Below are 25,950 nucleotides of genomic sequence, written 5' to 3'. Positions count from 1 at the left end.
CCTCATTAAAAGCAGAATCAGTTTTATGATAATACAGTAAATAAACAGCTAAAAAAATAATTCTCCTTCCTTTCCACTCACAGCATGCCTTTATACTGAAATAGTCTATTCTGCATCTGATCAGAATTTACATTCGTAGTGTCTCCTGTGTCAAATCGTCTAGGGTTCTGAATAATTGCAATAGATTAATGCATCAGAATACTCACAAATCTTTAATCATTGCACCATGTTGTTTCCATCCACTCTGTATGCTGTTCGTTTCCAGTGTGGGAGAAAATAGGTAATATATCAATGACAGCAGGTCTGGATTTGAGGCTGTTGTAATTATTCCCACTGAGACCCTGTCAATAGGATTAACATGAAGATTCTGGATCTGTCCATTCAAGATGAGGTCAGCAACACTAGCAGTAGGAGCACTGATTTTGCAAGTTGTGCTTTCAGGACTGAGTTATAGAACCATAGACATTAATATGACACAAATAACTAAAAGCTGCAGTGGTGCAGGAAAAAAACAAAACACCACGTCCCCCCAAAATAAACTAAATCCATTTGCAGCAAATAATCTAGCAATGTCTGTCATGTTTTATTAATTTAGCTTTGTATATTAATGTTAAAATGCATCAGGGCCAAAAAAAGTTCCTACAGAATAATAATTTATTTACATTTTATAATTATTAAAGTCTTTGCATACACATAATTTACAGCAAGGAAGCATCTGCATAAATGCGCATAATTTGTTAGGACAGGCAAGGGATGCTATAAACAAATGACAAGCAAGGTGGAAGGATTAAGATGACTGTCACAGAATCACACTGGGTTTTGATGGGGCTAAACTGAAGCAAAATTAAAGCCTTTGCGGGAAAAGAAAAGCTCTACTAAGAAAAGAAGAGTTACTCTTTCATGAGGTCAGTTCCAGAATTTATACAGTGATGTCTGGGTTTTTAATCATACTATGATAAATTGTTCCCATCTTGCACCACAAGTTACTTCTGTTGTTGAAGATGTTGCTATCCTAGTACATTAGAGCAGGAATTTCACCATAAAATATCAGTAGTATTGCACTCTAGCTACCAAAAAGCGGTACATTCCATTTCGCACTACTTTGATATGAATTTTAATATAACTTTTCTACCTACAAGGAAGCTGAAATACTAATAACTTTCTATGTTTCCACAAAGTTGTCTAGAGATCTATATTTTGCTCTGACTTCTTTTTGCAGTTGTACTGCCAACTCTGGGGTTAGAATGACTCGGCTGACGTTTCCACTAGCCCTCTTGAATTTGAACAGCAGCTGGCATACAATGGAAGCAATTGGGAAAGAAACACAGTTCTGTATGCTTGGTGTACAGGGCTACCTTTACTCTCTCCCCCTGCTAGTGCCAAAGTAGCACTGAGTGTTAAGTATGACGTGTAAGTGGGGGTTGACACGTATCTCAACTTACAAGTGGGTTCCATAAGCTGAAGAATATTCCTCTACTTTCTTTGATGGAGGATGGCTGTGGTTCCATTGGTGTTATTTCAAATCTTCTGGGCATGGAGAAGGGGTCACTGGGTGTGTGTGGGGAGGAGGTAGTTTCCTGCATTGTGCAGGGCGTTGGACTAGGCGACCCTTGTGGTTCCTTCCAACTCTATGATTCTATGAAATATGTTAGCCCTCCTTTTCAGCTGACAGAGTCTTTGAGATTATGGGAACAAGTACATGCTAGGAGGTCACATTATTGAAGAAAGAACCTTTGAGGTTCTCTCGATGGTAATGGGATTCAATACAAACTGAAAGCACTGTGAGGCAGAATGAGGCATATGTCCTCAGAGCAACATTCCTCCACTTCGTGGAAGACTTCAAGAAGCAAAAGATAAACCCCATTCATAGCGTGAGGTTCTGTTTGGTAGAGTTCTGGTGGTTGAGAGAAACTAGTACTGTTCTCTGAGTGATGCTCAGTGTTGGTTAAATGGGATGTGAACTGCTTGCATCCCTTTCCACCTGCATAGTTCCATTATGCCTTCAAATCTGGAAGTCTATATGTGTGCTGCTGAGGGTATTATCCAGTGGTCAAAGGAAAGTATGCACGGAGGGGGGGGGAGGGGGTGACAGCGGCAAAATGTTCCACCTCGGTTTTGAGCCAAGTTAGGGGGTTACTGTTTGTGGAAACCATCCTCAGTGTAGACTATCCATTTTCTCTTCCTTATGTGCTACCATTTGAGGCTACAAATAATCACTAGGAAAATATTGTGGGGGGAAAGTAAAGAGGTCACTAGGTATACCCTTTGAGATAAAGGGATAAGTCTGCTCTCTGTTGATGCTTGAGTGTTTGGGTTTTCTCTCACTTATTTGTTTCCCAGATTATAGCTTATTATTTTTTCCCCTATAAGACCTCAGAGGCAGTGAATGAAAGTGAAGCCGATCATGTCTGCATACTGCCAATCCTTTTAACATTTTTCTTTCAAGGGCACTGTTTCCTGGGGCCTATTAAATTAATCTTTCAAACTTTGTTACTTAGGCAGACACAGTCAGGTAAATCTTGTGAATTTGAAAGAAGTGTCATTTGGGAATATAAACGTATATTCAATGCTCAAAAGTACTCCTTTATCCTAACAAGACATTTAGGTGGTAGGCTGAGTATTCTTTGTCGTCTTGTGATGTAGGTTCACCATGTGAAAATACATTGTGCAAGCTGATGTTGGGACCGATGCTTTTCAACCTGTTCATCAGTGACCTGGAGTTGGGGTTAAACAGTGAAGTAGCCAAGTTTGCACATGATACCAAATTATTTAGGGTGGTTAAAACAAAATCGGACTGTGAAGAACTCCAGAAGGATCTGTGCATACTGGAAAAATGGGCATTAAAATGGCAAATGAGATTCAATGTGAGTAAGTGTAAAGTGATGCATATTGGGGCAAAAAATCCCAACTTCACATATACACTGATGGGATCTGTGCTGGCAGCGACAGACCAAGAAAGGGATCTTGGGGTGGTAATGGATAGCTCAATGAAGATGTCAACCCAGTGTGCGGCTGCTGTAAAAAAGGCAAATTCTACGCTGGCCATAATTAGACGAGGAATAGAGAATAAAACTGCTGATATCATACTGCCCTTGTACAAATATATGGTGAGACCAGACTTGGAATACTGTGTACAGTTCTGGTCACCACACCTAAAAAAGGATATTACAGAGCTTGAGAAGGTGCAGAAAAGAGCAACCAATATGATTAGGTGACTAGAGCAACTGTCCTATGGGGAGCGGTTAAGACGCTTAGGGCTTTTTAGCTTGGAAAGAAGGCGGCTGAGGGGAGACATGATGGAGGTCTATAAAATTATGCATGGTTTGGAGAGAGTGGACAGGGAGAAGTTTTTCTCCCTTTCCCATAATACTAGAACATGGGGTCATCTGCTAAAGCTGGAGGGTGAGAGATTCAAAACAGATAAAAGGAAGTATTTTTTCACACAACGCATAGTTAAATTGTGGAACTCCCTGCCCAGGATGGGGTGATGGCAGCCAGCTTGGGGGGCTTTAAGAGGGGAGTGGACATATTCATGGAGGAGAGGGGTATTCATGGCTGTTAGTTAGAATGGATACTGGTCATGCTGCATACCTATTCTCTGTAGTATCAGAGGAGCATGCCTATTGTTTTGGGTGCGGTGGAACACAGGCAGGATGGTGCTGCTGCACTCGTCTTGTTAGTGGCTTCCTGGAGGCCCCTGGTTGGCCACTGTGTGAACAGACTGCTGGACTTGATGGGCCTTGGTCTGATCCAGCAGGGCCTTTCTTATGTCTTATGTTCTTATGATGTTGACTTTTCATGAGCCAGAAACAAATAGTTTGATGATCACAGGTTTACTACTAGCCCTAAGGGTTATGTTCTCAGAGGCATTAAAAACAACAACCAGTGATCGACGACTGTGAATGCATGATGGAAGTTGCTAAAAGTGAAATCCTAAGCAGTTACACCCTTCTAAGACCATTGTGCTTCGAACATATCAATTTTGCCTTTGCCAAGTTGACTTGAACACTCCATGTCCTAAATTAGGTCAAAATGACCCTTCCTGCTATACCAAAGCAGCAGTCTTCATGCTTGGTTCCTTTGACTGTACAATGTGATTCAGAGAGGGCTGTTGTTCCAGTCTGGATCTTGGGGGTGAAATGTGATAATAGGTACTGCATTTTTTTTCCTGAAACCTGTCCTGTCCCTGTGCAGATATCACTCAGAATATACTAAAATCAGAATCATGCTTCCCTTACCTGAGACTATGCATTCTACCTCAGTCTCATCTAATGTGGCAGCGGCTGTGTTTTTTTGACTTAGATTCAAAGAACAGCTTCTGTTTAAATGGCAGGGCTATCTATCACTTATGGAAATACTGTGTTTTGTGGCTAAAACAATTTACTACTATTAGCATATCGTCTCTTTCTGAGCAAATTGCCCTATATTTGCCTAATGATTTTTTTAAAAAAAATTAAGCACCTCCATTAGCTAGGTAGAGGTAGTTCCCTGTGCAAGCACCGGGTCATTCCTGACCCATGGGGTGATGTCACATCCCGACGTTTACTAGGCCGACTATGTTTACGGGGTGGTTTGCCAGTGCCTTCCCCAGTCATCTTCCCTTTACCCCCAGCAAGCTGCGTACTCATTTTACCAACCTCAGAAGGATGGAAGGCTGAGTCAACCTCAAGCCGGCTACCTGAAACTGATTCCCATCGGGATCAAACTCAGGTCATGAGCAGAGCTTTTGACTGCAGTACTGTAGCTTATTTTATGCCATTAAAGGTTTTGTATTTGTATTTGTTGAACTGTAGCTTACCACTTTGCACCACAGGGCTCTACTTAAGCACCTTATTAGTTTGCACTAAAATCTGAAGAACTTTTTCCTTTACTGTCCAACTGTCATTGCTTTCACTCTTTTCTTCTTTCCACCACACAGCAATATCAGTGTCCTCCTTCCATCCCAAACTGACTCACTCCTCAAGTTGATTTTCTCCTTAACACCTCGTTCTGCTGAATGTGTATATCCAACTGTGGATGTAATAAATTCCTCAGACTTGCTGGCGAATGGTTGGTTAAAGATAATAACACCTAAATTAATTTTGAAACCAAGTTTTCTCAAGTCCTAAATATTTTCTGTTAGCCATGTTAAAATGGTTGCCTATGTTCTTTTTTGACATCAAAAGCTTACAGTCTAGCTGCCTGCGGGGGGTGGGGGGGAAACAGATTGTCGTATTTTTGCAGCAGAAGAAATCCCGATGAAAAGAAGTAGACAATGCAGGCTTTTATCCCAGCAATATGCTCGATTTGGCAGCACACATACTAAAATTGGAACAATGTGCCAGCACATGTTGAAGATCCACCTTTTGCCCCCCCAAACGCACTTCCTTAGCAGTAAATTTGATTGTCGTAAATTTGATTGACGTATTGATTTAGAATCAGGGTTCCAGTCAGTTATGAAGATTGAAAAAACATCATATTTAGGAAAGTTGTCACTATGGATTTGCCTAAGGCCCAAACTAGATGTTGCAGCATCCATAAGTCCAACCTGTGGTCACCAACACCATTTTAGAACTGAACTGAGACATTTAGAAATGCTGTGAGGGCCTGATCCTGATTGGGTCCAAAGCTTGGTGGGGCCAGCCAATCTTTCATGTTGTTTGCAGTAGGCCCATGCAAAGCTATGGGAGGCCAGGTCTACCCATTGCTTTGCATTGGCGTACTGTTAGCAATCATGGGAAAGTGAGTTTTCCCATGATTCTTGGATGTGAATGCAGCCATTTTATTTTATGGAGATTTTTTTCAAGGAGCTCTGGCGAGGCATTTTTTGAGGTAGACGCACCAAAATCACAGGGTGGCTGCAAGGGACTCTTCTCAAACGGTCATCGAACTTGGTTTGGTTCAGGGGGTCCAATTTTATGGGCCCCAGAGGGGTCGCCCCCATCCTCCATAGGACCCCTTCAAGGACCCATAAAATTGAACCCCCTGACCCAAACTCTGTCAAAGTTTAGTATCCATTTGAAGAGAGTCTCTTGCAGCTACCCTGAGAATTTGGAGACTCTGTCTTGAAAAATGCCCCCCAGAGCCTCAAAAAAAAAAAATCTCTATAGGATAAAATTGACCCAATTTTCTCAGGAGAAATGGAAATAAAGCTGAGTACCCCTGAATGGATATTCAGCTTATTTCAGTTTTCCCGAAAAATAAATTGGGACCAATGAACCCGAACCTGAATTTTACCACGGGGAAAATGGTTTCTGTTAGTAAATAAAATAAATTTTACAAGAGCTGCTACAAGTTTCCAGAGCTATCTCATCCAAAGGCAATTAAGCCGGTTAGTGCTACTTGTGGAGCTCCTCACTTACTAGTTGAGTAGGGAGCCTTAACAGTGTTATTGTAGCCTCAGAATTGTTTAGTGAATGGAGGAGGATATTGTTATGAGACACTTTCACTCAGGAGAAATGTTGTCATTGTTTTAACTATTAACTAGTCTGGTCTAGTCACCAGAGCAGCTGCTGTAGATCCTTAAGTATGGTGATCTTTTTATATGTGAAAGATGTCTGTCAACAGTCTAGCCAACTGAATGAAAACAGATTGTTACTGTGGTTTTATTTTGCTTCATGACCAGCAGCAAAACTGCCAATAAAATTAACTTGGCTCATATCTACTTAGAACCATTTCATAGTTTCAGATATTCTAGAATTGCAATTCAGTTACATTTGCTAGGCTTGCATAAATTATTCTCTCCCAGATGCTCTTTTATGTGCCCATAATATTGCTTGAGCTTATTTTATCATTTGATTTAAAAGCAATAAACGATTGCATAACTGACAGGCTTCATGAGAAGCAGACCTCTCTGTTTCAGGTGGAGGGTGGAACTGGCCATGTGTTGTTCTACTGTTAAGTAAAAGACTCATGAAGACTCTACCGAGCAGCTCCTTTCTAGGAAGAGAGTAGGGCAGCTCCTTTCCAATCATGTTAACTTAAAAGTAAGTTCCACTTTGCCCAGTTGGACTTACTTCCAAGGAAATGTTTGTACAATTGCAGTTTACGATTAATGAGGCATCGTTTAATAATGTGGGGTGTGATATGTTTAGAATTGTGATGTTTAATGGCTTCTTCCTGTGAATTCAATGCTTGTACATTTTTCTGTTAGTAATTCTTAGGGAGATATTGGGGTCTTCAACATCTTTTTATATGGAGATAGGACACTATTCACCATTTTGCCCTCCACCACTTTGTTCTCACAACATACTAGGGGGAAAGGTGGTGCTTATCAGGTCCTGCTGCACGGTCTTTCTTGAACAGGGATTTGAGCCTCCCCGGATTTATTTCAATGGTCTGTCTGCTGCATCACCCTGGCTCTCACTGGAAATTGACACAAGGAAATTTCCAAATATACATTTTAGTATTTATTGATTGAACTGGAATCCAGCAGAAGTTCACTCTTATCCTTGCCTTCGCTATGAATTAACTTTGCAAACAAAGTCATTCTTGGTCATGCTCTAGGAAGAAGAAAATCAGTTACTCATTGCCCAGTTAGCCTATTAGCTCACAACTTGGCTTGTTTCACTAAATATGTTTGATTTTTACTTGTAGCATGATATTATCTTTCTTTCTCTCTGTTTGTCTTGCATGCCTTGAAGTCCCTGTGTAGTTTTTTCCCCTGTCATGAAACATGATCCATGGGACTAGCCAACAGCAGTGGAGTGTTAGGACTGAAGACTATAATAGAAATCTTGAGGACTAGAATAGAGAGCATAGCTCTTGCTAAAGTATGTATTCAGCGACACCCTGTGTTCTGAAAGCTAGAACAGGAAAGAATCCCTACCATTAGTTTGCCTCACGTTTGCCAGAAAATGTTGGAAAACGGAAAGAAACAACTTTATCCGAAGAGAACCAGTTTCAGCCATGAATAGTATGAACATATTATCCTTCCAGCAGAAGGAAGTATGCAAGCACTAGGCCTGACCACTAGTGCTGGAGAAAGACAGATGGTGTTGACTGAGAAAAGCTAAGGAAAACAAGTATAGATCACTTCCCTTAGCGAATAGATGGAATAGCAAATCCCTTCCATGGGTGGGTGGGAGGGGGACGGGACGGCGGAACCTATCCCTTTTGAAACAACTGACAGAGGAGTGTGAATAGGCTAAAGTTTACAGGATGGGAGATCAGGATCTGACTTCCAGATGATCCTCACAATTAGCGGAGAGTTGGCTCCTGATTCTGCCTCCCCCCCCCCCACAAAAAAACATTGCTAGCTACAGGGTAGTATTTCCCTAGCAGGAGGTCAGAAGCTAGCTCCCAGCTGAAGAGGGCTTCTGATAACTGCAAATAACCTGTTCCTAAAAATAGGCACAAACAGGTTATGAACAGACAGCCCATTGATTAATCAGCTGCTTGATAGTTATTGGCAAATAGGATGTGAGCTGAGCTGGAAGATTTCAAGTATCCCTATTCTATGTATCCCTAGCTTGGTTGTGTGCCCCTGACAAAAATATTTAACTTTTTTTATGGTTTCTCCCTAAATGCTGATACACTTAATGTACATTATAAAGTAAATTGGCATTGTTCCTACTTTGTCAAAGAGGGTGCATGGGTTGAGACTGAGAGATGTTTAAGGACCTCTAGGAATTTCAGCACACAGTTCATATTCTTAAGTGCTACTTCTACTGACAAAACCTTTCAGGATGTAAAAGATATGAGGAAATCTGTACAATCAGTACATGTAATGTAGTATATTTTACATATGCCTTAATGCAATAGCTGTCTAAAACACCATATTCAAAACTGTATCTATTTGTGTCATTCTCCCTTAGCCTGTGGCCGTGGATTCTACAAGTCATCTTCGCAAGATCTGCAGTGCTCACGCTGCCCTATGCACAGTTTCTCAGACAGGGAAGGATCTTCACGATGTGATTGTGAAGACAGCTATTACAGAGCACCTACTGATCCTCCATATGTCGCATGCACAAGTGAGTTATTTGTGAGTTTAATCACAAAAGACATTGCTCAGAGAGACATAGCCATTGTACGCAACTATCTAGTGCACAATATTAGCCCTCAGTAGTTTTTGCAGGTTTAAGATACAGTTGAACAGCACAATGGAGAAAGTAAACAGAATACTGAAGCGGCATAAATACAATTCATGTGCTCTCCTGACATAACCTTGGTGAAGTCAGAATATTGTGTAGCCCATAACAGTAGGAGGAATGGAGAGTGTATATTGTCAAAAAAAGTTTTCCTATGTGATATAACCCCCAAACTGAAGAAGATGCAAAATGAACTAATGTAGTTACATAGTTGGATTGAAATGTCATAGGATCGGGCATAATGTTTCATTTGCAAATAGAGTAACCTCATAGCTTGGCAGCTGAAGTCATGACTTTATGCAAGTTCCTCAAATCCAAGCCTGTACCCAAACGCAGCTGTAAATCACATCAAAACTGATTAAGAAATATCTAAATCCACTCTGTTTTCCTTTAAAAAAAAAAAAAAAACGGAGACAGAAATTCAACAGAAAGAATTCTGTGTGAGTCAGCTTTTGAGGTGCATTAACGTATCCCTTTAATTGCACAGAAGCAAAGCTGCTAAAGCTGGGTGTAGTAAATACATAAAGAATGGGCTATCCTGTTTCCTTAATGGAAAATAAATAAAGTTCCTTGTCAAGTATGTTCAAGTGGGCTTTTTGGTAGCTTGTAGTGAATATAATGAAAGTTGATGCTTTGGCAAGCTTTTGACTAAGTAATTAATAGAAGAGCTAATTTTCTCCTACTGATTTTCTCTCCCTTCCCCCTTTTTATCTTTGTGCTTCACAAAGGGCCTCCATCCGCACCGCAGAACCTTATTTTTAATATTAATCAAACTACTGTAAGCTTGGAGTGGAGCCCTCCTGCTGATAATGGAGGAAGAAATGATGTGACATACAGGGTATTATGCAAGAGGTGCAGCTGGGAGCAGGGCGAATGTGTTCCCTGTGGGAGCAATGTTGGATATATGCCCCAACAAACTGGATTAGCAGACAACTATGTCACTGTTCTGGACCTGCTAGCTCATGCTAACTACACATTTGAAGTAGAAGCTGTCAATGGTGTTTCCGACTTAAGCCGTTCCCAGAGGCTTTTTGCAGCGGTTACTGTTACCACCGGTCAAGCAGGTGAGTGAACACTCTCCGGAATTCTAGAATGAATGCAACAAAGACATTGCAAACTATTTTTAACAGTGCTTTGTGCCATAACAACAGCTAGTAACCACAGAATTGCAACTTGTTCCACATGCTTGTAAGTAGGTCAACAATGTTACAATATTTCACTAACATCAAATTAAGGTGGTCATGAGAATGAAGCATATTTCCTGTAGAGTGGTTACAACAGTGCCAGTGTGGGGGCACTCTAGACCCTGTCTAGTTTCTGCTGAACCTCGTACTGTAGGATTGAGATATTTTTATACTTACACTGTAAAGTCCCGATCCAGCCAAAGCTAAGCACTTCAGAACCCACTGATTTCAACAAGAGAGTTAATTATATGCTTAAATCTTCCCAGTTAACAGGGGCCTCAAAGTGCTTAACTGTGGTTAGATATAAGTTTATTTGTTTTAACAGGAAGGTTATGAATGGAAACAGAAATACCCCTATTTAAAAGGGATTACATTTTAGTCAGACATTGAATTGTCCATGGGTAGATTTTCTTTGTTTCTGTGTAGTACCAGTGGCTTAATAGGTTCAAACTGAGCTCAATCGTCTTTATATTTTATTCCGAAATGGTAAAAATTGCCAGTTGGAGCCTGAGTTACTTAGGTAGGTGCTTGCCTGTACATTCCGTATTCACATCTTTTGCCCAGTATTATACTTCCAAGATATTTGACAATGAGATTCAGTGAAAATGTGACAATTATTCTTTGTTTTCTTACATTTATGATAATCTGACAGGTGAAATGCCAGGGAAAATAAAATCAAACTAGCATGTCACCCAAGGGAGAAAATGTGTTTTAGTGGTTTTTCATGTCGAAATAGGAAGTCCCCTACTCTGGAATGTGAATTGATGAATTGCTTGTTCATAAAAGGATAGTCTGGCAAGTCTGTGCTCTGTTTTGCTTTGTGTTGCTAGCGCAGAAGAGCCCGGTTATGGCAACAGTCCAATTGAAATTTACACAAAATCCTTATAACAGTGAAGTTGTAACGTTTTCTTGGATTCAAAATAAGACTTTAGAGTGTGAAAATGTAGAGGGTTTTTTTTATTGTTAATTTTTTTAATCAGCAGTGGGGACAATTTATTCAGCTGCATGTTCAGGAAGGGGGTTTACATAGGGTTTAGTGAAGCATTCTTATTGATTTTCATAAAACATTTATACCTTCATTCTCAATCAAAAATTTCCCCACCTGCTCTCTGTTAATCCTTGGCTGGTCCATGTATATTACATTGCACCACATATTGCCATCTATAAATAGGAGCCCCAGATATGTACCATCCTCCATGTAGTTTCAGTCAGCTTACTTTTACAGAGATTAAAATTGTTTTATATTGCTTCACATAGATCATTACGGTGAGTATTAGAAGAAATATTTATTCTTGGAACTGGAAGAATACATAACTACTGTCAATAATGCTGCCCCTGACCCCTCCCTATAAAGAGGATGGCATGGGAATGAGGCTTCATGGGCGGCCTGTAGAAAGGGGAGGCCATGTTTGAAGCTGACAACGAGAAGCAGGCTGGAGGCAGTTATGCTTGAGGCCCTTTCCCTGCCTTCTTAGGAAGCCCGACTTCTCTGCCTTTTGTTATTAACTCTACTATGTTAGAACTAAATAAAACTTAATTAAAACTAAAATATTAGTTACGCTGCTCATTGCAGGTGCTTTCTGTAAAGTGTGGCCCATTAATTAACCCCAAAAAGTATTGGCTCTTTTTAATCCTGTATTCATCTACAAATAGTTTATCTGCAGGGCCTGTTAGATAAAAAATATTTTCAAGTTTCAGAAATAATAATTTTATCCTTTAAAATAACCTGATTTAAAATTTAATCTGAACTTAATGCCAAAAAAAGCCATTAAATACTGAATGTATTTCCCACTTGCACATGTAGAAAGGTGGCTGATTTCTTTTTGTAGAAAACACTTTCATTAATTTTTATGTAGCATGGTAATTCATGCACATATATAATGGTTTGACACTGGGCTTGAGAGACTGGCAAGTCTCCTCAGAGGTCATATGCAGTGCCATCCTAACCAGATTTATATCCTCCTAACGCCCATAGGCTTTATAGACTTACAAGGATATAACTCTGTGTGGGATAACGTTGCTAATGACCTGTCTGAGTGATTCTTTGTTCTTATGCTAGGCCTAGGAATTACTTGATTTCTGAAATTGCTTCAGTACTCTACAAATATGTATATGACTCTACCTACCTTTCAGACTACCTCCAGTCTCTTGGAGAACTATGATTTGGACAGTAACTACCACCAGCCTTGGCACAACCCCACTGTATTACAAGAAGAAGAGGCAGATTGCAGCAGAAAGGAACACGAGGGCAAATAATCATCTTCTAGTGGTGATTCCATGTCATAAAAAGAGATCCATATTTGAGGCCATGTGCATCGTTATGTAAAACACTGGCAGTGCACTGTATATAGGGTTGCCAGGTCCCTCTTCTCAACCGGCGGAAGATTTTGGGGGCGGAGCCTGAAGAGGGTGGGGTTTGGGGAGGGGAGGGACTTCAATGCCATGGAGTTCAATTGCCAAAGCGGCCATTTTTCTCCAGATGATCTGATCTCTATCGGCTGGAGATCAGTTGAATTAGCAGGAGATCTCCTGCTACTACCTGGCAGTTGGCAACCCTAACTGTATAGCTGACATTTTCTAAAAAGGTACCAATATTCAGTTAAAATGTGTTCCTTTCCAAGGTTATATAAAGGTTCTGTTCAGTTTTAAACCAGCATGTTTTATGGTTTAGTAACCAATTAATACTCACTGTTATTTAGGAAGTATCTAAATAATAAATTGAAAGTTTTGATTTAAATCATTAATTTAATTTGGCCTTTTTCTTGTGATTTTAATTAGCTGCTGCATAGTAAGATAACAGACTTACCCCGTAAACAGAGTCTGCCTAGTAAATGTCGGGATGTGACATCACCTCATGGGTCAGGAATGACCCAGTTCTTGCACAGGAGACCATCTTTACATTTACCATATCTGCATGTTTCTTTTATAGTACCAGAAGAAAGTGATATGTAGAGGGGTATTCACCTGGCATTACAGAATTCTCCTTGACAGCTTTTTTTTTTTTTTTAATCTTCCTTTCCCAAATATATAAGGGCTCAATCCACATACAGGATGTGCAGAACTAAGTTTGTTGGTCTGAAGAAATTCTCTGTCTTGGGCTGAGCCTAGGGTTTTCCCTGTAAAGGAAGTTGCATCTCCTAAGGGGTATCCAAATCATGTTGTCTGGTCCTACTGTGACTCCCTGTGGATATCCATCATGAATATAATCTAAAACCATCATTTAATCAAGAGACACAGCTAGCCACTCACTGGTTTTCCTTGGCCAAGTAGTAATTGCCCTGTGTAAGTGGTAGTATGTACTTTTGGCTGCCACTGGGCTTCCCCAGGCAGCAAACTGAAAATGCCTTGATTTTGTTTCCAAACTGGGAAATAGCAATTGCATGTTTTCAGCAGCACCTTTTTCCCAACATATTTTTTTTTAAAAATGGTTATTTAACATGTTTTCCCCCTCTTCTGGCTAGTAGCAGCTTGGTGGAAGAAAGGTTTTTCAAGAGAAAACGATCTGGGGGAGCGTTAACCCCTACTCCCACTGTCACAGTATCAGATAACTTTCACAGCTCCTTTTTTAATGAAATCAGAGGCAGTCATCATAGGTCTCTCGCATAATATGCATATGTCTATAGGCCTAGAACATGAAAAGAACAACAACAGTGATTCTTGAACATGCTGCATACAGTTGTATTTACATTTCTCTGAAGTACAGACTTGTAATCTCTTGATAGGAGTGCCCACGAATTCTGACTTTTTTTCTTTTTCTTTTTTGAATTCTTGCAAAGTGCTGGTACTGCATGGGAATTCTGCCCCCCAAAACTTGGTTCTTGTCACTGGAAATATGAAATTTTGTTTTCAGTTTTATTTGGCCTTTTAAAACAAAAACCACTGAAAAAAATGTCCTCTGTGTAGACTAAGCTAGAAAGATCCGATTTATTTGATGGTGGAAAGTGCCATCAAGCCTCAGCAGACTTATGGTGATCCCATAGGATTTTCAGGGCAAGAGACATTCAGAGGTGGTTTGCCATTGCCTGCCTCTGCTTCATGATCCTGGACTTCCTTGGTCCCATCCCAGTACTAACCAGGGCTTAGCTTCCAAGATCAGGTTAGCCTGGGCCATCCAGGATAGGGCTCAGTTTGTTTGTGTGTGTATGAAATGCCGTCAAGTCGCAGTCAACTTATGGCAACCAAATAGGGTTTTCAAATCTTTAACCGTAGTAAAGAAATGCACACTCAAGTGATTATTATACTGGCTACATTTTCCGAAATTCAAAGTCCAGCAGGCCATTGGACTCTCTCCATTATCCATTCCACCACTGGGCTGAAATTCTTAGCATAGAGATCTATATTGAGTCCTTTAATTTATTTTAAAATTTTACATAGTCATCAATTTTATTGGCTCAGTGGTTTGCACTAACAATAGTGCAAACACTAACTATAATTTAGAACCAAATTTTAGTGTTTATACAATATTAATAACATATGATTTAGAGCTACTTATCTGCTTTCATTTTCTGACCATTCTTTAACTGCCGTAGCATGTGGAAATGGGGCAACAGTCATATTATGGCTTTCCAAGGCAGACTTCACTACATACATTAGTTAGAACAAACCATGATTCATAAATGTACTTCACACAGTCACTTCTAATTCTGCTTTTCCAACTAATCACAAACGATAGTTTGTCAAACGGTACAACATGCCCAACTATAATTAGGCCAAACAGGAGGAGTAACTTATTTCAAACCATAGCTTCTGATTATGGCTTTTCAGCTGATCTCAGATTAATTGTCATCACACTAAAACGTAGTTAAAGTTTCTTAAACATGGTTTGGCATAACGTATGAATTGAGCCATTGCCTCTAAATTGCTAATTTTTCCTTTGCAAATTGCCAGCATTTTAATTAAATGGTTGGCAAATAGACAGTGCTCAGTGGCATATATAAATCCATGCTGTCAGTGTCTTAGAATGCCATATGGTGAGGAGAATGTGAGTTCTCAACAATTGGGCTAATCAGATGGACTTCATTATATGGTAGTTGAACGGTAATACTGAGAGATAGTATGGTGTATTGAATTGGAATGATAGCCGATAAATAGATGATGAACTGGGGAGGGGGGAGGGAGTAGAATTTTTCTACGTAGTTTAGTTTTGCCACTGCAAACTCCTCATTCATGATGGGAGTCATGGATTTTAACACTGTTGTCAGCTTAGGGTAAAACTACTTGGGACTAAATTTACTAGTAGAGACGTGTTGGGCATTCTATTCTGTCTAGTGCAAGTACTTGGAATTCTGACTCTGTTAGCATGTATGGGTGGAAGGAGGAACTTTTACTCTTTCCTACACATTGGGTCATATTAATTGAGGATATGTTGGGTTTCCTATTATCCTGGTGCTTGACTATAGCTGTGTTACATGCATGAACTGCATTCTTAGACAATTATAATCAATTCTTAGACAATTATAATCAACCTTTGGCCTTTAACTTGTTTTCAGTTTCCCCGCCTGTAACAATGGAAGACATAGTTGTCTTTGGAGAACCATTGGCATTTTTGATAACACAATGCTTGCCATATAAATATATTTTACCCCTGATTTGTATAAGCTTGGAGGGTTTTTTTAAATATAAAATAACATTATTACAGTCCAAAGAATGAAAACTATTTTACTGTGTTTTTCTGTAGCACAAAACAGTTTTGTCATGTAATTGGTGGCCCTATGGTTAAGTAAAGAGGAAATATTTTCGGGACAAATGATTGATTACTATAATTGAGTATACAAAGGCTTAGAACTCAACAGAAAAAGTCTCGCTTCTGTTCCTTTATTTTAAAAGTTTACTATGGAGAGAAGGAAACTATTAGTCTTACTTATAGCTGTGTTCATGGAGCTCTTATTTGTGATGATTATTTTCTTTGCAAATGCAAAAACGGGTATTTCCTGTAGTTAAAAAAATGTGGAGAAGCTAAAGTTATACCACCATGTTATCTGGCTGAGATTAACCAAGGGTGGTACATTATATAATAATTTTTACTCCCCCAATAAGATACGTTCTTTAAGGATTTTGTTTCACTGTATTCAACCTTTGAGATTGCATTCACCACATGCAAATCATTATGTAATGATAACATCAAATTGCTTGAAGAAGAAGGGGTAGGGCTTTAGAATATGAGCAACTCATTAATTCTCTTTTGTTCTGCCTACGCAACACTGAACCCTAAAGGGACAAAGAAGTTATATCAAAGAAGGGAAGAGTGATGCCAAATCAGCTGAGAATAGGAGGGCAGATGGCTGATGATTAAGATCAAATTATTTGTCATTTTGGGATAATATTGGAGGAGGAGGTGTATGTAACAGGATAATAGACACAGCAGGGCCACATTGCTCAGCTTCATAATATAATTATTTTGTGTTATTCTATAATTAAAGTTGAAATTGGGAAGTGGCTTGCATGGTTGTAGCAAAAGGTCACGACAATGTGGCTTGTTTGTTTAGTTGTCTATATGCCAAAAATGAAAGAAAAGCAGTTGGGAGTGCAAATGAAAAATTTCTATTTTAATCGTGAAGTTAAAACTTCCCAAGAGAAACTCGGCATCTGAGTCCTAAATGTGTGTAGCTTGTTTTAATATTACCCAAAATATAACTTAGTTGGCCTCCCTGCCCTGCTTCAGTTTCTACATTTCCTCTTATTAAGATTTTGCCTTCTAACCTGAAGATGATCCAGAATATATATCTGTGTATAATACATTTTAAAAGCCTTTAGCTCCACAGAGAAAGAGTAACATTCAATATCTAAAGTACTGTCCTGGTTAACCAAGTGCTGTCCTGCTTGACCAAAACAAAAATGATTCATTTGTTAACAGTTAATCATTTCTACATTTTAAAATAGTAGGTTGAAGTATTTTCACGTGAGTAAAGTGATAACTAAGACTCTTTGTTGAATCTCTTCTGTAATCACTTAAAGGTTGTTAACTGACCGTTGTATGCTGGCATAGCCCAAATAAAGTTAATTGCCCCTTGTGTCAGGTTAATATGTCAGGAATCTGGCAGGCTTTCATAATTGGTTTATGCCTGAATTAAAGCTAAATACAATGGCTGTCTTGTCTTGATGGAACAAGCATCAGATAAAAAAATGAGACGTCATTCAAGTGATTATTGAAACTAGCTTTTGACATGTTAAGGAGAAGCCAGATAGAGAGCAGAAGTGATATACTTACTGTATTAATTGTTTTATCATATTTAAAGCATATTAAACAATTCTTGGTAAAGTAAGAAATCCTGTTGGAAATGGTATGATGCCAGCTTCAAGCTGACCTATTTCTCCAGAAATGTGCTGTGCCTGTGCGATTTAATTATCTGTGATCAAAATAATTTTGAACTGAAATCTGTGTGAGAATTTTGGATTGGTACGATCAACAACCAGTCAGCTCAGTTATACCGAGCCTTCAGCATTAATTTATCATGCAGCAGTCTAGGAGGCCAAGCAGATGAAGAACTGAGTCTTCACACCCATTCAGCCCTAAGCCTTTGTAGATCAACCATGATATATTTTTAATGCACTCTGATATAATCTGTCAGTGGAAGAATTTGGTGGGCCTATGGTTATTTACATAATTAATTCTACTTACAGTTAATATCCCAAACCTATTATCACTTTAAAATGGTAAATTAAAAAAAGAGCTACTGAACATTTTACTTAAAGATACATATTTTTTGCAAATAGCTAAATCCAGCTAACATTCCATTGATTTCAATGTTGAAGACTCCCATTTAAATCAATTGGGCTTTAAAAACTGCTTCATGTTCCTGTATAACAATATTTGTTTTTTGTAAACAGTGTTTCATCAGAGATCTTGCACTTGTGAAGGAATATTGCTTGCTTTTTAGCCTGAGGTCTCTAGTGTTAGAAGAATGTATCAGTTGCTGAGGAACTAGTTGCCTTATATAATATAACTGATTTGGCTTTGCAAGGGGAATGGTTTCAACTGATTATACATAGGCATTTATGTCTACAACAGTTCTTATGGAGTAATCTTCAGTTTTTTATTTCATAAAGAAAATGCATTCTAGGACTTCAAAGTATTTATGCTTTACAGTAACGGTTTCCAAAGAAAGAAAGAAAGAAAGAAAGAAAGAAAGAAAGAAAGAAAGAAAGAAAGAAAGAAAGAAAGAAAGAAAGAAAGAAAGAAAGAAAGAAAGAAAGAGAGCTCTCCTATTCATTCCTCCCCCTCAAATATACTACTGCTTGTTCTCAAATTTCCAAGATAGCATTGATCTGATATTGCATATTTATATATCCATTCATGTAAAACATAGAATTTCAGTCCTTACATTTTCTTTTGGCTTAACCGTGTTCCAATACCAAACAAATGACTATCACATTTCATAAAGTTATCTTGAGCAGACTGTTTCTTTTCCCATATTTTCTTGCTTACAGTAATTTTTTCCATCTACACATTGAACCATACCTTTTCAGGGTAGCATGGCTTGTTTCCAGTATTGTGCTGTTGATAATCTCATTGCTATGGAGGGCTGCCAACTCTGGGTTTGGAAATACTTGGAGATTTGAGGGTGGAGCCTGGGAGAATGGACTTTAAGGAGGGGAACGACCTTGGTAGGGTATAATGCCATGCAGTCCATCTTCCAAAGCAGCCATTTTCTGCAGGAGAATTGGAATACATGTTTTAAATAACTAAATAAATAATAAGCAATTTATACAGTCTGAAGATCAGTTGTAATTCTGGGAGATCCCCAGCTCTCACCTGGAGGATGGCAACCCTACTGCTTTAAGTAGAGTTCTTACTAAGTGCATGGGTTTTATCTCTTTTTAACAGTACGTTAAAAGGGCAACCTCAGAACTGCATGGAATTTTCTCTTCTTTGTAAGTCCTTTCCCCATCTGATCTTTCATACATAAAGTCTTCCTTCCATTTCTGCTAACATTGCATAAATCCTAGCAACCAATCCTTTCTGGTTTCCCCATCCCTGTTGTTATACATTCAGACTTAAAAGACAAAAAAATGTCCATCTAGGGGTGTGCATTTAAAAAAAAAAACTGGTATTTTTCAGATTTGGGTATATGGCAGCCGAAAAGGTATTCGGGTATATTAGAGCAGAAAGGTATTTCCGATATCCCCGAATTCCAATACTAGTATGGTATTCAGTTTGGGGTTATATTCGGGAATCCGAATTTATTTGGCTCCATTATAGCCTATGGGGAAGTTATCCAGGAGTCTGGGTGAGCTGCTTGTTCCTATCCACAGAAGATCTCCCACGTTTCAAGAAGATTGGGCCAAGGGGTCCAATTCTATGGGCCCCCAAAGAAGGTGCCACCATCCATCCTCCATTGTTTCCAATGGGAGAGAAAAAGCTTTTTTTCCCTCCAGGGCAAAAGCAAAGAAGCATGCTTGCAGCAACCAATGCCTCCCATGCCAAGAACCAAAGCAGAGCCCAGGAATCCCAGCAAAACTACAAGCCAATGTGGCAAGCCCAAAAGAACCAATGTCAAACCAGAGAATCCCAGCAGAACAAAATAAAGCCGGGGGGGGGGGGGTTAAGTTTGCAAGGCCAGCAGAACCAATGTGTAACAGAGAAGTCCAACATAACCAGGGCCAATGTAGCAGTGCAAGCCCAACAGAACCAACATCAAATTAGAGAACCAAGGAGCTTTAGGTGCTACAGCTGCCTCACATCACTGACACTTCTTTTCCCACCTCCCATCCCTGCAAAGAAGAATGTTACACACCTGCAGATTAGCTTCATTATTTTTGATGCTCCTGTGGGTTCTGCTGGTTTATGCTAGGTACACTGGTCTGCTATCCTACTCTATCCCTTCCATCTCAAACAGCTGTGTTATTGGTGCAGCAGTATTATTTTCTACATGCAATTTTGGTTTGGGGTGGTGATGACTGAGTGAGCATCACCTCCAACATCCCCCTGTGCTGCACAGATACTAGGGTTCAGTTGAGGTGTTTCAGCGCAGGTAGATTCAGAATTGCATTAGGAATGGGGAAGATTCTGCCAATCAAATTGTGTAAATGCCCTGATGTTTCTTTCTAGTGACATTTTAATTTTGGGAAGAGCGTTTTGCCCTGATTTCCCAACACAGATAGAGAGAAGATGCAGGAACAAGCATGTGCTTACTTCACTCACCCTCATAGCCCAGAACTGGGAAGACGAATGGTGGCAAGTTGCCTTTCAGGAAGACCAACTGCTCAATTGTCCAGGGGAGCAGGCATGAATGATGAGAGCTGACAATGTTGCCCATGTGAGAGAAATCATGCTCAGTCTGCAAGCTCGTTGGAGAGCACAAGAGGAGCCTCTGGGCCATGGCAGAGAGGTTGGGCCAGGGGGTCTCTTTCATGGCCTGTTAGCTTAATGGATTGGTGGTCTGCAACTCATAGGGCTCACCAAGGTACTACCATCATTGCTGCCAATGTATCCTGTCTCATGCGCTCATGCTCCCAGAGGGGCTGAGTGCCCACCCAATAAGTGCTCCAGCTCCAAAGTCATCTTAGCAGTTGCTGTGCTGAGAAAGTTGCATAGCAGGGGAGTTGGATAATGAACAGCAGCAGAAGTGCTTTTGCCCCCTCCCCACCCCTCTGCTCATGCAAAATGTCCCTCTTGGTCTGCATGTGCTCAACACACTGTGAGTGCTCATCTTTCCAGTGATTGAGTTGGTCAGCCCACTCGACAATGCTGTCCATGATTCATGAGTTACCAACATATAGACCTTCTGCTGGGTGAGAAGCTGAAGGTGGGAATCAATGCCCTCTTGTAGCCTTTGCACTGGCGCATGAACTGCTGGAAGCAAGTCTGTACATCCTGCAGCTGGCTCCAGAAAGGTGGCCATCTTATGAACTGTTTGGATCATGGGAATGACAAGAGCCAGGGTTGCAGTGTCAGATGAGTGCAACTGTATGCAGTCCTTAAAGGGCTTAAGGAGCTCCACAGTCTGAGAAATCATCAACCACTTGTCATGGTTGAGCTGGTTCTCCTCCCACCCTACCTCATTTTCAGAGATCAAGGAGGTCAGGGATCCCTTCTGCTCCACCAAACGCTCAAGCATGGTATAGATGGAGTTCCAGCGACCAGGAGGTGCTCCGGCACATCTGTCAGCACCTACCTTTCATGCAGCTGATGGGTATCCTTCACCCTGCGCAAGAAGTGACTGGTGAGATCCCAGCATTTCTGGAGGAGACTCTATAAATCACATGTCTCAGCGTCCAGACTGGGATTATATGCAGAACTCAGACACAAGATTGAGAGGGTGGCCCGCACAGTAAATGCACCTCAGGCCCAATGCCTGTGCTGCTACCCTAATGTTTGCACTGCCATCAGTAACCAAGAAACCCATGGAGACATTCCTGCCTCTCCACCCCCCCCCCACCTAACTAAATCTCGATAGCGGCAAAGATGTTGTCCACTGTGGGCACCTGGACAATAATCTCAGTGTGGAGCAGAGCCTGGCAGTAGCTGCCTTAGCTGCCCTCACCCTGCCTAACGCTGGTTTCACCACCCTCACCCAGAACATTGTCGGGTTGCCACCAGTGCGCCTTCAGCAAGAGGTACTCATGATGTTCCTGAGGGCAGGTTCAGATGTCAGATGTGAAGGGCACACTTCTCCCATGAGCGCAAGGCAACTGTGCCATCACAGTGTGGTGGCCTGAGTTTTGTTTTAAAAGGCATCAGTTTGGAAGATCCTAAGCCAAAGTGCCCTGTGGCACAGAGTGGTAAGCTGCAGTACTGCAGTCTAAGCTCTGCTCACAACCTGAGTTCGATCCCAACGGAAGTTGGTTTCAGGTAGCCGGCTCAGGGTTGATTCAGTCTTCCATCCTTCTGAGGTCGTTAAAATGAGTACCCAGCTTGTTGGGGGTAAAAGGAAGATGACTGGGGAAGGCACTGGCAAACCACCCCGTAAAAACAAAAGTCTGCCTAGTAAACGTCAGGATGTGACATCACCCCATGGGCCAGGAATGGCCCGGTGCTTGCACAGGGCACCTTTACCTGAAAAATAGGAAGCAGAGAGTAGGAATCAATGGTCAGTTCTCACAATGGCAAGATGTGAGCAGTGGGGTCCCTCAGGGATCTGTGTTGGGACCGGTGCTTTTCAACCTGTTCATCAATGACCTGGAGTTGGGGTTAAACAGTGAAGTAGCCAAGTTTGCAGATGACACCAAATTATTTAGGGTGGTTAAAACAAAATCGGACTGTGAAGAGCTCCAGAAGGATCTGTGCATACTGGAAGAATGGGCATTAAAATGGCAAATGAGATTCAATGTGAGTAAGTGTAAAGTGATGCATATTGGGGCAAAAAATCCCAACTTCACATATACACGGGATCTGTGCTGGCAGCGACAGACCAAGAAAGGGATCTTGGGGTGGTAGTGGATAGCTCAATGAAGATGTCAACCCAGTGTGCGGCTGCTGTAAAAAAGGCAAATTCTATGCTGGCCATAATTAGACAAGGAATCGAGAATAAAACTGATGATATCATACTGCCCTTGTACAAATCTATGTTGAGACCACACTTGGAATACTGTGTACAGTTCTGGTCACGACACCTAAAAAAGGATATTACAGAGCTTGAGAAGGTGCAGAAAAGAGCAACCAAAATGATTAGGGGACTAGAGCAACTGTCCTATGGGGAGCGGTTAGGACGCTTAGGGCTGTTTAGCTTGAAAAGAAGGCAGCTAAGGGGAGACATGATAGAGGTCTATAAAATTATGCATGGTTTGGAGAGAGTGGACAGGGAGAAGTTTTTCTCCCTCTCCCATAATACTAGAACACGGGGTCATCTGCTAAAGCTGGAGGGTGAGAGATTCAAAACAGATAAAAGGAAGTATTTTTTCACACAACGCATAGTTAAATTGTGGAACTCCCTGCCCCAGGATGTGGTGATGGCTGCCAGCTTGGAGGGCTTTAAGAGGGGAGTGGACATATTCATGGAGGAGAGGGGTATTCATGGCTGTTAGAATGGATATTAGTCATGCTGCATACCTATTCTCTCTAGTATCAGAGGAGCATGCCTATTATTTTGGGTGCTTCCTGGAGGCACCTGGTTGGCCACTGTGTGAACAGACTGCTGGACTTGATGGGCCTTGGTCTGATCCAGCAGGGCCTTTCTTATGTTCTACCTTTTAAAGCCAAAGTACCTTCTTCTTTTCTTGAAAACTATCTTGCCGTCTATTGTGCTTTTTCTACTAATCCTTCCAAAAGATGTAGATTTTCTATCCTGCAAAACAATGGACATGTTAGCTTCTACAGAGTCAGATTAGAACAGTATAGTACACATTAGATTTCGGACAGTATGGTATACGCTGGCTATATTAGGTCTACTGCATGTACCTTATTGGACAATGTTGTGAGGCTTGTGTTTCTTTTAAATAGTTATTTCTGGGCACTGTATCATGTTAATCACTTATTGATCAAGTCACAAAGTCACAATATGATACACTTCTACAGCAGACGGCTGCTGCAGTCTAAGAAAAAAAGGGGGGGGGAACCTGTGCGCAATTTGCTGAGGTAGCCGTAAATTGCCAGTAGTAGTTGGTATCCCGTATTCCATATTTAATGCTAGCATAGTAAATGTTGATTATCTTATTTTTTGCTTCGTTAGTGATGAATGAGAGCAAATTTGATGTAGTCAAGCAGTCTGGTGGAATGATGCAGAGCCATCTATGAAAACATCTGTACAACTCCACCAGAGCAGTAAATTATTGCTACAAGCAAAAGACATTGATCCAAGAGGATCATTAACAGCTTTAGCCAACTGATCCAAGCAATGGGATAAATGAAAGAACATCATCGTGATCTAGACTTTTAAAAACTGTCAGTTTTAATTACTAAGTCATTGTCACCCATTCTTTCAATATGGTACATTATGACTTAAACATACATTGTTCTATAGAGAACACAAAATAAATATAAACTAAATAGTAAAATCCATTGGGGGCAGGGAATTACCCAGATACCTTCAACTCCGTTTACCTAGAGGTCAGTTACATAGGGAGAGATAATTGCTGCAAGGCAGCAAAATTAATGCAGTATGAGCAAGAAAGGATGATGTATGCTCTGTGATAACGTACATGACAGAGATGTACGTACAAACCGGTAGGCTCTTCTCTTGGAGAGAATGCAAGGACAAGAGAAGGAGACCTGTGAAAAACAATTAGCATGTCTTCAGAATAAGCAATTCTTAATTATCCATAACATGTCGACGTCAGATAATTAGTGTTCCAGTTTTAACAATATTTGGTGATTAAGTGTGGTAGAACTGTAAAGAGCAAGAGTAAAGTGAGTGTTATGTAACGGCACTCATATGTTAACACAAGTCAAGCAAATCATGGCAATGATACAGTATAGTAGCCTGGATATTTTTGCACTGACGCAAATACTCATGAGTTAAACTCTTATAAGGAATTTCTAGCAATGACCCAAAGTGACCCCCCATACAAGAGAACAAATTACTTGTATATACTGGAGATGGGGCCTGGTGGTTTTCTGAACCCCCTCTGTTCTATGGAAGGTTTATTCCGCTGCTGCTATGAAGGAGCATTTAAAACAAATGCAGAGGTTTTGAACCTGGTCTATGTGTAATTTATGTAGAATAGTAAATTGAACATGAGGGGGAGCAAACCCAAGTAATAATGATACATATAAAAAACTTTGTGTTTGTAAGGTATGTGTACATGACTAGGCACAATATAATATAATATAATGGGCTTAAGTTAAGTTATCTGATCTTTGTTCTGTGAAGTCCTAGAAAATATTAGCTAACTTTTGCAACCTAGATTACTCCCACAAAGTAGACCAGAAAATAAACCTCTTACGAGGCTTTCACCTTACGCTTTGTGGCACTATAATGTCAGTGTAAAGGTTCTTTAGAGTCTTGATATCTCCTTTTAAGAAACACTCAAAACAGCTGAACTGTTAAATGTAATTGAACACAATGCTATGTGGCAATACAACTGAACAAATTGACTATAAAGTTCACTGACACACATGAGCTTGTACTGAAATTTTTATTACCCAGTTTGTTAAAGTTTTCACTCTGCCTGCTTGCAGAGTTGGTGGGTGTTGTTATGTATGTAAGTGAGAGAGAACAGTTCTTTTAGCAAGTAATAACAACCAAATGAATCTTTGTTTCCAAGATCAGTGCTATTAGATCTCAATCGCTGACCAGAATAAATATTTTTCCCCATCTTCAGACAGAACATACTGAGATTTATCTTTTACTTTATATATTTTAACATGTGCACTAATTAAGCTACAGCATGTAATATATCCCACTATGTTTGTGAAATCACATCAAGATTTGTTTCTGTGCTGATCTAAATGGTTATGTTGTTACCTCTTAAAAAGGAAGAATCCTTGCTTGACTTGCTTGCCATTTTCTTTGCTTGTTTAATGCAATGTTACCTGTGGTTTTTTAACAATGAACAATTTAGTGATCTTTATCTGTATACCAAGGGTGACTTTTAAGAATATTCAGCTGAAATAATTGAACTTGATGAATAGCATACCCTTATCACAGCTGAAGAAATTCTTGCTGCTATCTTATATTCGACTATTCAAGTGTGTGCTGATATGCATATATTTAAATCCACAGAAATCAGTTCTGCAAAGTTGCAAATCTTAGAAATCTGCAAATCTTAGAAAAAAATACATTGGGGAGTTTAACCCCCTCTCCCAATAAAAGAGTGTTGTC

General features: G+C 40.2%; 1 protein-coding gene across 3 annotated transcripts in view; it reads left to right on the top strand.

The window, feature by feature from the left end:
- The window catches only part of EPHA7 (EPH receptor A7), a 215,649-nt gene that overhangs the window by 64,024 nt on the left and 125,675 nt on the right, over window positions 1–25,950 (top strand). For all 3 annotated transcript variants that reach the window (XM_056856941.1, XM_056856940.1, XM_056856942.1), the window contains exons 4-5: window positions 8,796–8,951; window positions 9,797–10,132. In XM_056856941.1, coding sequence (XP_056712919.1) covers window positions 8,796–8,951; window positions 9,797–10,132 — 492 coding nt within the window. The remainder of the gene's footprint in view (window positions 1–8,795; window positions 8,952–9,796; window positions 10,133–25,950) is intronic.

Source organism: Euleptes europaea, chromosome 10, assembly GCF_029931775.1.
Source record: "Euleptes europaea isolate rEulEur1 chromosome 10, rEulEur1.hap1, whole genome shotgun sequence".
In the NCBI taxonomy this organism is placed as follows: Eukaryota; Metazoa; Chordata; class Lepidosauria; order Squamata; family Sphaerodactylidae; genus Euleptes; species Euleptes europaea.
The sequence above is the reverse complement of the archived record's forward strand: the minus strand, read 5'-3'. Positions and strand labels throughout refer to the sequence as shown.